The following is a 14,415-nucleotide window of genomic DNA, read 5'->3' on the forward strand; positions in this document are numbered from 1 at the left end:
TGGATTTTTCCTTTTTAAAATAATACCAGTTGCCTGACTCTCCTGCTGATCCTGTGTCTCTAATACTTTTATTCACAGCCCCTCAACAAGCATGCAGATCAGGTGCTCTGACTGAAGTCAGACTGGATAAGCTGCATGCTTGTTTCAGGTGTGATTCAGCCACTACTGCAGCCAAAAAGATCAGCAGGACTGACAAGCAACTGGTATCGTTTAACCACTTGCCGACCGCGCACTCATACCGCGCGTCGGCAAAGTGGCAGCTGCAGGACCAGCGACGCAGTTCTGCGTCGCTGGCTGCAGGCTAATTAATCAGGAAGCAGCCGCTCGCGCGAGCGGCTGCTTCCTGTCAATTCACGGCGGGGGGCTCCGTGAATAGCCTGCGGGCCGCCGATCGCGGCTCGCAGGCTAAATGTAAACACAAGCGGAAATAATCCGCTTTGTTTACATTCGTACAACGCTGCTAACAGTAGCAGCGTTGTACCAGATCAGCGATCCCCGGCCAATCAGCGGCCGGGGATCGCTGTCACATGACAGGCAGGAGCCTGTTAGAGGCTGCACAGGACAGATCCGTTCCTGTGCAGCCTCGGATCTCCGGGGGAGGGAGGGGGGAATTTCGCCGCGGAGGGGGGCTTTGAGGTGCCCCCCCCCGCAACACCCAGGCAGGCAGGAGCGATCAGACCCCCCCAGCACATCATCCCCCTAGTGGGGAAAAAAGGGGGGCGATCTGGTCGCTCTGCCTGCACCCTGATCTGTGCTGGGGGCTGCACAGCCCACCCAGCACAGATCAGCTAAAACAGCGCTGGTCCTTAAGGGGGGGTAAAGGGTGGGTCCTCAAGTGGTTAAAAGGAAACATCCATATTGCTCCCAGTTAAGGCTCCCTGTAAAGCAGGGGTGTCAAGATCAAATACAAAGTGGGCCGGAATTGAGCTCTGGGACACCTAGTCGTGGGCCAACCTCAATGTCTAGTGGCTACCCTACCCTCCCTAAAGTTTCTTGGTGTCTAATCACCCCCCTCTATCCCCTATACAATTCCCTGATGCTTAGTGGTCATCCCTCCCTCATCTATAGAATTCTATGTTTAGGGCCCGTTTCCACTGGCGATTTGGATGCGAGGCCCTCACATCCCACAGCAAGTACTTCCGGTTGTCTTCCATACAACCGGATGTGGCGTCATGCGGGTTCCTGTCGGCGGCTTTGGGGACTCAGATGAGTGCTGTGGAAAACTGCAGCATGCTATCCATAATCTCCCCCCGCGTCGCATCGCGTAGGTAAATTAGCGTCAATGGAAACTACTCCATTGACGTGAACTGTTTGCAGTTTCCTTGCCTTGCGGAGCAGTTTCCGCCCGCATTGCAACGAGTCTAGTGGAAATGGACCCTTAGTGGTCCTCCCTCCCCTGTACAGTTTCTTTGTGTCTAGTGGCCCCTTCCCTCTCTTAGACAGTTCCCTGGTGTTTAGTGGCCCCTTCCCTCTCCTAGACAGTTCCCTGGTGTCTAGTGCTGTCCCCCTCCCCATATGGCTTCCTTGGTGATCTAGAGCTTACCCTCCAATATAGTTTCTCTGGTGGTCTATAGTGGGCCAAACATAATGCAAAGTGGGGAAACCACCTGAGGGCCAAATCTGATGGCTCAGAGGGCCAGATTTGGCCCACGGGCCGGAGTTTGACATGTATGCTTTAAAGCAAACCTATGAGGATTGCACTTAATAGCACGGACCCGCTCGGACCCAGGCGCAAACAGCCAAACCTGATTGGGTCTGTGCTGCAGCACAGAGCTTGCATATGTGCAGTAGCACGGACCTGATCGGGCTCGCCTTTTATTTCCCACCGGAACCCGAGCAAGTCCGTGCTAGTGCACATATGCCAGCTGTCGACACGTTTTTTCTTAGGGGTTCCAGCACTGGAACGCGCCTGTGAAGAAGGACGGGGAAGACTCTTTAGTATCCAGAGGCTTTCCTATACTGAGGCGAGTGCCCCTTCAGGTACACTTTGAAGGATACTAGAGCTGAAGTGAGTAGAAAAGCCGGGGGGCGGGTCAGAAAGAGGTTGCAGGCATATAATGCAAGCTGTCCTGATGCCCACTTCTTGGGGGGGTTCTCCTCCATCCTCCTTACCCCTGGCAGCCTCTCCCTGATCAGCCGGGTCAGGCATTAATGCACAGGAGCTGGCCCAGCTGCGCGCCCTACATCGCACGGCCGGGAGTGCTCTGTGCTTGCCAACATACCTCTCGTTATATCAGTTACTTCACAGGTGCGAGTACAGCCCATGCCTGTGTAGTAGCACAAAGCCGCTCGTGCACGGAGGCAAAAGCCCTACAGGAGCAGCTTCATACAACTGCACAGGCCATCGTAGCTCCTGCGCAGTGCGGGCGCACTCATACACAGACGGGAGTGCAGATATGCAAACATATTCAACAATCTCTTGTCAAATATGTTCAGAGTGCCCCAGTGCCTAATTGGAGGGGGCAAAGAGGATAGGGGAAGCCTCTGGATCATCCAGAGGCTTCACTCTACTAAGTTTGCATTTCCCCCCTCGCAGGGTCAAGCCACAATGGTCAAGATATTTACTCCAAACTTACATTAGCCAAGTTCAGCTTCAAAGTCATTGGGAATCAGGATAAAAACCGAAAAAAAAAAAAAAAACCCAGATAATTACCTAAGGAAAGGGAAGGCTCTGGGTCCTAATGAGCCTTCCGTCTCCTCTCCCGGTACCCGTTCCAGCGCAGGATCCCCATAGCAGCATTCAACCAATTTGGGCAAATGCTGCTGTACCTGCGGTGGAGGATTCAAACAGGGGAGCTACCGCTGCAATGTGGAGACCTGGGTAAGGAGAGGGAAAGCTCATTAGGACCCAGAGCCTTCCCTCTCCTTAGGTAAGTATCTGGCTTTTTTTTTTTCTTTCATCCCAATTCCCAATGACTTGTGAAGGTCCGAGGTGATTAAAAAACAAAAATCGACTTACCTCGGGCTCCCTCCAGCCACTAGCAGCCGACCTGTGCCCTTGCCACAGCCCCGGTGGCTCCCGATCCCCTCTGGTGCAGATGCCGACCTCGCCAGGTCGGTATCTGCTTGAGCTTCAGCATGCGGCTCATGTAGTAACACTGACGTCATGCGGACTTGTACTGCGCAGGTGCAGCACTACTGCACCTGAGCAGTACAGTCGGGATGACGTCAGCGTATCTACGTGAGCCGCACGCTGGAGCACAAGTAGGCCTCTTGTACCGGAAGTGACCACGGGCCACCCGCGGGGAGCAGAGCTACAGCGAGGGCACAGGACGGCTGCAAGAGGCTGGAGGAAGCCCGAGGTAAGTAGATTTGTTTTTAAATCACCTCGGACCTTCACTTTAACCACTTGAGGACCGTAGGCTTACACCCCCCCCTAATGACAAGGCTATTTTTTACCAATTAGGCCACTGCAGCTTTAAAGCCTCGCTGCAGGGCCGTACAACACAGCACACAAGTGATTCCCCCCCCTTTTCTGCCCACCAGCAGAGATTTCTGTTGGTGGGGTCTGATCCCTGCTGGGATGCTTGTCTATTTTTTTTTTAAATATTTCTTTCTTTCTTTCATTCTTTTAATAAATTTACCCCTTTATTTCTTATTTTTATTTAACTCCCTCCCCCCATCAGCCAATCACAGCGCTCGGCTCTCATAGACATTAGCCTAGGAGAGCTGATCGCAGTGTGCCTTAGATCACAGCGCTGTACACTGTAAATAGACATCGGTTTCGCCATCTAACAGTCTCCTAGCAGCGATCGCCGCTGGGAGACTGATGGCGGAGTGTAGCTCTGTCACTCAAGCGGAGACGCGCGCGCGATCTCCTGCAAAACCCCACCCCAGGACTTTACAACAAGTGGCGTTAGGCGGTCCTGGGGCTGCCGCTGCGTTCACGCCCATCGGTGTGACCCGGCCGTTAGGAAGTTAAGTACAGATGAGAAAGAGGTACTTACAATTTCAGAGAACCCAGGTATCCACTTCTCCACTTCTGCCATATTCCATTCACCTCTATCTTTTGCATGCGAGGACCAAAGCAAACTGACGTCTTCTGGCTGCGGGTCTCGGACAATTACAACTTTATACGGCAAAGGGTCATCATCATTCTTCTCGAGGACAAGAGGACCTGGCAAGTAAGATTCTTGTGACTGGGTGTAACAATGCCGGTACTTCGTATAAAGCACTTCAGGATCCAATCTAACGACCTCAGGAAACGGGATCGCCTGGCTTTTGCCCTTCAACAAGATTTTTGTTTGCGTCCCAATGCTTTTACTTTGCTTAATGGTGTTAGTAGAAGCGGGCATCAGTTTCACCACACTGGTGAAAGCATTCTTACGGGTGGGTGTTTGGTGTGGAGGTCTGTATTTCCTCTGTTTACTTTGTTTGAGTAGTAAAAGTTTTTTTGCGCTTTCTAGAGGAATCAGTGGTTGGATCATAACAGTGCGCCCCTCAGAGCTTCTTGGTAGGTGTGATTGTGTTGTATGAGAAGCAAAACCATATGGACTGTCAACTTCCTCTTCAAGTCCGGGGACTTTGACTTCCAGGATCTCAGAATCATTCAAGTCCTCCTCTGTCTTGATATTGGTTATGTCCATCGGCAAAGTTCCACTTTGACTTGGTTTAGCAGAACCAACTGGAAAATTGTTGAGCTGATCTCTTGTATTAAAATACATGGGTGGTCCGAGACCACCAGTGTGTTGGGAAGCTGGTGGGAAAGGGTCCTTGAATTCAGGCACAGTCTTGATTCTGGGATCATGAAACTGAAATGTTCGAGATTGAGTGGTTTGTGTGGGAATCACAGAACCAATTGGAAATGAAGAAGTCGGGAGTTTGCCGACCTGGACATTGTGATGAAATCTTGCTATTGGGCTTAAAGGAGGCATAACAGGCCTAGTTTGTATTATGGTTGGCTGATTAGTATTCAGAAGTTTAATTTTTGGGGCACGGAATTGCAAGGGTGCTGCTTGTGCTGGAACCATAAGGTTATTCTGGAGTAACGAAGACTGAGGTCTACCCATCTGCACAGTGCAGGACACCGGATTAGTGGACTGTGGTGGTTTAGTGTCACATTTATTTGTCTGGATAGTATGTGGTTGACCACCAGGCCTGTGCTGTATTGTAGCAGGCGGAAAACCACTGAACCGGACCACATTGAGATGAAGGTTTCCAATCTGGTTAGGCGGAACCTTATCCACGCCAATCTGATTTATCCCTGGTGAAATAGCACGTACATGAAAAATCCGGGGTGGGGGTCCACTTAGTTGTCCTGTAGGGGCATTGGGTCTATTAACTGGCGCCAAATTAAGACCAAGATTTTGCAATGGAGAAGCTTGTTGTCGAGCAGGCACTAAAAGAAATGACTGACCACCAACCTGTAAAATGGAGGCCGGTTGCCCTGTTCCTAAAGGCGGCTGATTGTTAACATTTGAAGGATGGTTACTGGGCTGTGACTGTCGGGAATTGTTTCCACCACTTTGATCCATTCTTTAGATAATTTGCTGAAAAAAAATAAAAATAAGAGACAGTTAAGCAGACCATACACTACTCAATTTTACCGTTGATATACAGCAGATTCAATCACTCTAGTGTTTGAACTCTGTCTTGTCACATGACAGGAAGAGGACAGACTGAGTCAGGGCCAGTTCTAGCTACAGTGGGGCCCGGGGCAAAAGTAACTTGGGGGTCCTCCTAGCCAGGCTGTGGAGTCAGAGTTGGAGTCAAAGTCAGAGCCATTTTGGGTACTTGGAGTTAAAGGTTTCATAAACTGAGGAGACCGATTCGGGAGTTGGATGATTTTTGTACCAAATCCACAGCCCTGGTAAGTATTAGACTAAAGGTAGCCATACACTGGTCGATTTGCCATCAGATCGACCAACAGATAGATCCCTCTGATCGAATCTGAGCAGAGAGGGATCGTATGGCTGCCTTTACTGCAAACAGATTGTGAATCGATTTCACTGTGAAACCGATTCACAATTTGTGGAGCTGCCGCTGCCCCCCCGCATACATTACATGATCCGGCCGGCACGAGTCCCCTGGTCTCCGCTGTCTCTTCTCCGCTCCAGCTTCACTTTACTTCCTGCCAGGGGAAGTTTAAACAGTAGAGGGCGCTCTACTGTTTAAACTTCCTGTCGGGACAGGAAGTGAAGCCAGCCAGATCCCAACGCTGAGAAGAGACAGCGAAGAGAGCGGGGACACGCGCCGGCGGAACAGGCAATATATTGCCGCTAGCGTCGGTCATTGGACATTCGAACGCCGCTATCGACGCACTCCCGACCCGCCGGTGATCGAGCGAAATCTTCCGCACGGACGGATCGATGGGAACGATCGATTTTGGACGGAAATCGATTGTTCGGTTAGCGTTTGCGCAACAATTTCACAGCATATTTGATCACAGTGATCGAATCTGCTGTATATCGGCTGGAAAATCGTTAAGTGTATGGGTCCCTTAAGGAGTCGAGGAGTCAGAGTTGGAGCAATTTTAGGTACCTGGAGTTGCAGTTGGTAGTTTCATAAACTGAGGAGTCAGAGTCGTATGATTTTTGTACCAACTCCACAGCCCTGCCCCTAGCACAGTCCCACCCCCAAAACAAATTCACCACCCTGGGCCCCCGAGCTGGCTGCCAGGTCCCATCCCAACCCCAGTCACACAATATCATTAGGTGTCCATCATATGTCCCCAAAAGCATTATTGGGGTCCCTATTTCCTTTCTTTCAACCATACAAATGCAGAGTGTACACATAGCAGAGTTATCTAATCCAGTCAGGACACAGGAGGTAGCACTGTGCTCTATGCTCTGGACTTCTTCTCTTCCTCATTCCCTGCAGGCATGTATGGTGGTAACTATAAGTGGAGAGGAGGGTAGAGTCCCATTGGGGGGGCCCTGGGGAAATTGCCCCTTTTGCCTGTATGGAAGCCCAGGCCCTGAGTGGAGGAGAACTGCTAAAAGCAGTTAATTCCTGGTACACACCATGCAATTTCTGGTCAGATTGACGGGTCGAATGGATAATTTCCAACAGGTCCGATCTGATTTCCGATCATTTTTCTGATAACTTCCATACAAAATAGATCAGAAAAACGGTCGGAAATAAAATTGGACCTATCAGAAATTATCTATTCCACCCATCTACCAGACAGAAAATTGCAGTGTGTACCAGGCACTAAGCACCGGACATGGGAGGACACTAGCCAGCGAACAGGTACGATTATGGCTGTCGGCCGGAGGAGGATATGGGGGGAAGGGGGGGTGGTGGTATGAGGCCTGGGTCAATTTCATGCTGGAATCGATTCAAAATCTGTGTGTAGTGTGTGAGCAGCCAACAGATCCCTCTCTGATTGGATTTGATCAGAGGGGGTTCCATTTGATGGTCGATCTGATGGCCACCTTTGGGAAAGTTGCCTCCTTCAGCTTATCGACAGTAAGAATGTGCACACACAGAGTACTCACGCCCACAAAGATTGGACTCAATCTCTCAGGAGAAAGTTTGGGCCGAGTGTTGTATAGATGTGTCAGTAGCTAGCCTCTAGGCTAGCAACACGTTCTGTTGCTATGGGGGTAGCACACAATAGAGCTGCATGGATTAGGAGGAGTAAGGAGAGGAAACAATGGACTTGACTGGCGCTTGGACGAGATGATCTGGCAGTCCGAATCTCTTGCAGATGGAGATTGAGGTTTGAGATTAAGTTTGCACGTAAACTGCAATTATTAGTATTTTATAGACCAGGCATGGGCAAACTTGGCCTTCCAGCTGTTAAGGAACTACAAAACCCACAATGCATTTGCCTTTATGAGCCATGACTGTGGCTGTCAGACTCCTGCAATGCATTGTGGGACTTGTAGTTCCTCAAAAGCTGGAGGGCAAAGTTTGCCCATGCCTGTTATAGACCATCTCTAGTCCTGAGTCACTGGCCCAGAACAAGCATGCACATCATAGACCATCTCTTGTCCTGAGTCACTGACCCAGAACACACATGCAGATCATAGACCATCTCTAGTCCCGAGTCACTGACCCAGAACACACATGTAAATCATAGACCATCTCTAGTCCTGAGACAATGAACCAGAACAAGCATGCAGATCACAGACCATCTTTAGTCCTGAGTTGAGTCACTGACCCAGAACAAACATGCAGACCATAGGCCATCTCTAGTCGTCGTTGACCCAGGACAAACCTGTAGATCATAGACCATCTTTAGCCCTGAGTCATTGGCCCAGAACAAGCATGCAGATCATAGACCTCTCTCTGGCCCAGAACAAGCATGCAGATCATAGACCACTAACTGACCTAGAACAAGCATACACATCATCTGATCTCCCAGCCTCATGCTTGTTCCAAGTTTGTAACTGAAGCATGATAAACGAGCATGACCTTCAGGCACCCGGCATGCAAATTACTTTATCATTTGTTTTGCACCGTAAGACGCATCTCCGTGTAAAAGGCAAAAACCAGGGAAAAAATATTCTAAATCTGAAGCATCTTGATTGTGCAGGGGCAACTTATGGAGCATTTCACCCTTCAGCTGACAGTGGTTCTCCCAGGGTCCCAGACAGTAATGCCAGGTGTCCCCCCCCCCCCCCCCCCAAGTGGTCTTTCAGCCACCCCCCAAACTAACAGCAATCCCAGGGGCCCTTGCAGAGTAGTGGCAGCGCACTCACCTCTCTGTCTTGTGTTCTATCTTCATCATTAGCTTAGGGATGATAATGAGAAAGTTGGAGGGGGAAGCGAAGTACCAGGAGCTGGCCAAAATAATGTATTATTTTGTCCATAAGATGCACAGACTTACCGCCCCACCCACTCTCTTGGTGGAGTAGAAAGCCAGTCTTGTGTATTTACTGCAGCTGACTAGAATTTCCGCTTGTCTATAGACGCAGTGTAAATTGCTCACCTTTAGTGATTTCATTAGTGCTCACAAGTATTTCCCATTAAATCCCCTGGAGCCTCTTTGACAAGTCAGTAGCATCATAATGCCTGCAGCAGGATTTTATCAGAGCCAGCCAGCGCCAAGCACGAATTGTGAAATGCCCTGCCAAAAGGCATATGTAAGGTTCTTGCTGTGCCAACAAAGATAAGCTCATTCTACACAGAGTTTATTGCTCATCCAGGTCACTGGTGACTATTATCTTTGTTTCCATCAGCCTGAAGGAGTACACTTGAGTACCCTGGTAGAATTTCTGGTATCTTAACAATTTTTATAGAAATGATAAACTTTTGTTTCACTCATGGTTAGTGGTTGTCTGAAGCCATTTAATTTTAAACAACTGCGTTTCTTTTTAACCTCCCTGGCGTTCTATTAAAACCGCCAGGGGGCAGCGCAGCACATGATAGCCGCTGTGCAGCGGCATCCCCCCTCCCCTTCCGATCGCCTCCGGCGATCAGAGCAAGCAGGAAATCCCGTTCAGAACGGGATTTCCTGTTTGGCTTCCACCATCGCCATGACGACGATCGGGATGACATCATGGCATCGGAGGGAGTCCTGATCCACCCCTTAGCGCTGCCTGGCAGTGATTGGCCAGGCTGCGCAAGAGGTCTGGGGGGGGGGGGGGGGGGGGGGCGGGGGGGTAGCGGCGAATCGTCGCGGAGCGGCGGCAATCGTGTAGTACACGCAGCAAAGTAAAAAAAAAAAAAAAAAACAGGGTCTGAGAAAATCCTCCGCGGCCGCTTACCGCCAGGGAGGTTAAACGGAGTCCTCCTACAGTTTTTGCGGTCCACCACTGTCTCCCTATTAGCAGTCGTGACTGCTTACTAACGCCGCTGCTGAGTACACAGGCATGTTCTGTGCACAATCCCATGCATCTGTGTCTCTCTATTGCCGCCGCCCAGGCTAGCGACAATCTGCTTGTCGCTAGCCTTCTGTATACCTGAAGCTTGTCAATAATCATCAGCTCAGCCTGCCTCTGTCCCCTCGCTCCCCGTCTCTGTAAGCTTCCTCCAATCAGAAACTAAGCCACGACCCAGGAAGTATTTACTTAGCTTCGGATTGTAGGAAGCTTACAGAGGCGGTGAGTGAAGGGGACAGAGGCAAAGGGAGCCAATGATGAGTGGCAAGATTCAGGTATACAGAAGAGGAGGGGGGGGATTGACTAGCGGCAGCAACAGAGAGACACAGAGGCATTTGATTGTGCGCAGAACATGCCTCTGTCGGAGCAGTACTTTTCAGCGTTGCCAGATTTGGGCGCAGCCAGCGCCGCCAGACTGTAATGGGAATCAGTCTATAGCGACGCTCAGTGAGTAACGTCGGCTCCGTCAGAAGACGGAGCTGAAGTTGCTTAAAAAACACAATAATTCGGCCTCCAGCAATCGCTGGAAGCCAAATTATTTCATTCCCCCATTATCCATAGCGGCCTGGAGGGGTAATAGTAATTAATACGGGCCGGACTTGTGCAGAAGCAGGATTAGCCATATACCGGCTGTATCCTGCGCCAAATTCAAATGTACGCGCCTCTGTGTCCTCTTAAGGTTTAAAAAACCCACCTCGGGTTCTCTATAAGCTGGGCTGTAACCATGTCCAATATCACTCTAAAGGTGGCCACAAATGGTCCAATTTTTAGCAAAGAATCATTTGAGCGATCAGAAAAAAATCATGTCATAATACAATAACTACTTCACACATCAATGAACCAATCTGTACTTCCCATCTATCACAACTGATTATAAAATAATGTTTTTTCAATCAACAAAATACTTTTGAACAATCACTTTAAAGCTGGATTGTCACCATAAAAATCAAATTTCAACAGCAACTGGTCTGAGTGTATTAAGTGATATGCTAAGATGCTAATCCTGCATTCAAAACTTTTTCTGCTGTTATGATTTGGGGTCATCACATAGCTAAAGCCTTATACACACATCAGACTATAGTCTTTGGAAAATGAAAGATCACAGACCAATCTTACCACCCTTCATGTAGTATGAGAGCCATACTCTACACAGTCTTTTCTATGGAGCTGAACTCCACATCAGAAAAAAATCTTTGCAAGATGCTGCACACACAGATGCTGTACAGACACAAAAGATCAGTATCTGCAAAAGATCTGTTCCTGTCAAAAATCCATTCCTGCAAATTGCAATGATAGTCTATGAGATCTGCAGATCATCATACACACATGATTTAACTGACATTCATCTGCAGATCAAGTAATCATCCGCAGATCTGAAAATCCATCCTGGTGGATCTGATCTGCAGATGAATATCAGTTAAATCATGTGTGTATGATGATTTGCAGATCTCATAGACTATGAATGCAATTTGCAGGAATGGATTTTTGGCAGGAACAGATCTTTTGCAGATACTGATCTTTTGTGTCTGTACAGCATCTGTGTGTGCAGCATCTTGCAAAGATTTTTTTCTGATGTGGAGTTCAGCTCCATAGAAAAGACTGTGTAGAGTATGGCTCTCATACTACATGAAGGGTGGTAAGATTGGTCTGTGATCTTTCATTTTCCAAAGACTATGGTCTGATGTGTGTATGAGGCTTTAGGAGCACTGGCCCTTTAATTGCCATCAGCTGGCAAAACCGTTGCATGATTGGGGGGGGGGGGGTCTTTTTATAATATATTCCTCCTCTTCCCTTCATTTCCCCCTCCTAATGACAGAAGACAGTGCACTTCCTAGTATAGAACTCAGTGAGAGTGTCTGAAGACTCTGGGAGGAGGGCGAGTAACGAATACACAATTAGCAAGAGGAGAAAAAGAGTGAGGGAGGAAATTATGTCAGGAGGTCAGAGGTAACCAAGATGTCTAAAATAGGATTCTTTTCTTTCATAAAATTCACATAAATCATACTGTGGACAGTGCAATACATCTGTTATGTAAGTAGAACTAGTATTTATTTACTTATATATATGCATTTTTTATTTCTAGGTTAGCATGGGTGTCACGTGTTGGCATGCACCTAGCATAAGGGCCGGTTCACACGGACGCTTGGCGGCGTCTACCGTCAAGCGTTCGGGACCCATCGGCTAAACTCTCCCATTCAAGTGAATAGGAGCGTTTAGCATTGCGCGGTTACCGTCGATTGCATAAACGCGGCGTTCTGATCCCGATTTAACGCATCGTTTCGGCCGTCCCTAGAAGCCGCATGCAACGTCCAGGGACGGCTAGCCGGCGCGGCTTCATGTCCCCTGCGGGGAAGAGAAACGCCGATCGCGACGATCTCTGTACCGCCGCCACCGAACGGGACGTCACAGGACGACGCGACTTCCTGGCCGCCCCAACGCCGCCTGCCATCCATGTGAACCGGCCCTAAGCCTCTAGCTTTTGTCAACTGACACAGGCATCCTGGCAAAAGAGATTTTATGACGGGAAAGTCGGCTAGGCATTGGTAGAGGGAGGACTCATGTGAGAACAGGGTTTGATTAAATGTTAGTAAAATATCGGTAAACGTACCGATATTTAACCATTGAGATTAGGCATTGACAATAGTGAAATATTGCTAATTTACTGAAATTCAAGGGGGTTGGACATAGGTACAATTTTACAATATTGGGGGCTTCAGTGGCTAGCTAAGCTGGCGGGGGGGGGGCTGAATCTGGCTAATACCGCATTTCAACTCTGGCTAAGTTTATTGGGGGCTAATTCTGGGGGGCATCTCTGGCTACCACATTGCAATAGCGTGCCCAAATGTGGGGCGGGGGCATTTATATAACCTCGCCCTGGGAGCTCTATGGCCTAGAAACTGCTCTGAATTGGAAAGCCGCACCATTGGTAACCTGCAGTTGTTTTGTTTTTTTAATGTACGCTCACTTAGTATTGCATTAGTTTTGGAATGCAGTCATAGCAGGTGACACTCAGAATAGTATTTCTGTGGGATGTAGGGCATGCATAATGCAGAATAACACAAGCCACTTTTCTGCTTTGGTTGAGTAGCAGATTGACATGCTGTAGAAACATTCCATAGTGACATTACCAATAGTGAGACTAGAGTGACTCTATGGGGCATACAGGCTCTGGCGCTCGGCCTCCAAAGCCTCCGCAGAACTACAACTCCCAGCACTACTTGTCCCTCAGAGTAAAGTATGACGTGTACAGCCCCCGTGTTATCAGATCGCCTAGGCTTTATCACCTGGTAGAATAGAAGAAGTTCGGTAGCTTGCCCTCCCGGGGAGCTCAACCCGCCCCCGCATACGCAGATCTCAGTTGAGGAATCAGCGGCCTCTCCGGAGTTCCACTGCTTGCTTTGCCGCGCCTATCAGCAAATCAAATCTGCTGCTAGCCTGCTACTAGCTGCTTCTGCGCACCGGAAGTGCCTCGGTTACCATGCCGGTGGCTGCCCTAACCCAAAATGGTCGTCGAGACCCAGAGCATGCGCGGAAGGCTGCTGCCCGCATCCACAATGTCTGCAAGCCGGAGATTCACCCCGGACTGGAGGAAGTGACATCAGACTTGGGAGGGGGGAGAGAAAGTGGAAGAATATTGAGGAGAAAAAGTAAAAAATAGTGCCCTGAAAGATGTTATGTACCATGTTATGTTCTTTAAAAGTTCTCAACCGTCCTGAAAACAGAGCATTATTTATTCATTTTTTAATTATCCAATTTCAATAACGAGACTTTGCATCATGGGTGTGCAGAAACTGTGATGCTAATAGTATACCGTAACCACAAAGCAGCAAACATAGCCATCTATAACCATTAAATAATAAATGCAGTAACAGTTACCCCGGACACCAGAAAATAAACGCAATGGGCAACATGTCAGCACAAAATAAACGCAATGCAGGCAACATGTCAGTATAGCGGAAAATTGTATACTCACCTTCGGTAATTTTCCTTTCCTAATGCGTCCATGGCAGCACCTATGGGTATGTCCCGCCCCCCTCCTTAATAGGACAGGTGACTAGATAAATTGAAGGCAGGTCCAAGCTCCCCCGTCTATGTACTTTTCGGCCGCACCGAGCTAGGGTGGGCGCTATGTGCTGCCATGGACGCATTAGGAAAGGAAAATTACCGAAGGTGAGTATACAATTTTCCGCTTTCCTCATGCTTCCATGGCAGCACCTATGGGATTTAACTAGAGTAATGTAAGAAATAATAGGGAGGGAACATTTTTGCTGCTGAACAAGTAAATTTTTATTAACCTAATCAGTTCCAATTTAGGATTGTAAAGATAATATAGCTTTGCCAAAACTTAAAGTAGAATTTGCGGCCGGGTCCACCCGGTAATGCTGCATAAATGTATTGATTGTTTTCCAATTTGCCGCCTGGCAGATCTTGTCCGCTGATACATTGGTGTATGCTGCCCAGGATGTCGCCACCGATCTTGTAGAATGCGCCTTTAGTTGCTTTGGTGGTTCCTGATTGACAGCCCTGTATGTGGATTGAATTGCCTTGACAATCCAAGAGGCGATGGTTCTTGATGAGGCCGGTTCTCCTCTTCTGTATCCGGACGGTACCACAAATAGCCTTTCCGTTTTTCGAAAAGATGAGG

General features: G+C 48.7%; 1 protein-coding gene across 1 annotated transcript in view; it reads right to left on the bottom strand.

The window, feature by feature from the left end:
- LOC137534303 (uncharacterized) overlaps positions 1-13,296 on the bottom strand; it is a 29,015-nt gene extending 15,719 nt beyond the window's left edge. The window contains exons 1-2 of the mRNA XM_068255736.1: positions 13,055-13,296; positions 3,948-5,489 (exon numbers count right to left, since the gene is read on the bottom strand). Of these exons, the coding sequence (XP_068111837.1) occupies positions 3,948-5,474 (1,527 nt within the window). The 5' untranslated portion in view covers positions 5,475-5,489; positions 13,055-13,296. The remainder of the gene's footprint in view (positions 1-3,947; positions 5,490-13,054) is intronic.
- Between the last annotated feature and the right edge of the window lie 1,119 nt (positions 13,297-14,415).

This window comes from Hyperolius riggenbachi, chromosome 10 (assembly GCF_040937935.1).
Source record: "Hyperolius riggenbachi isolate aHypRig1 chromosome 10, aHypRig1.pri, whole genome shotgun sequence".
In the NCBI taxonomy this organism is placed as follows: domain Eukaryota; kingdom Metazoa; phylum Chordata; class Amphibia; order Anura; family Hyperoliidae; genus Hyperolius; species Hyperolius riggenbachi.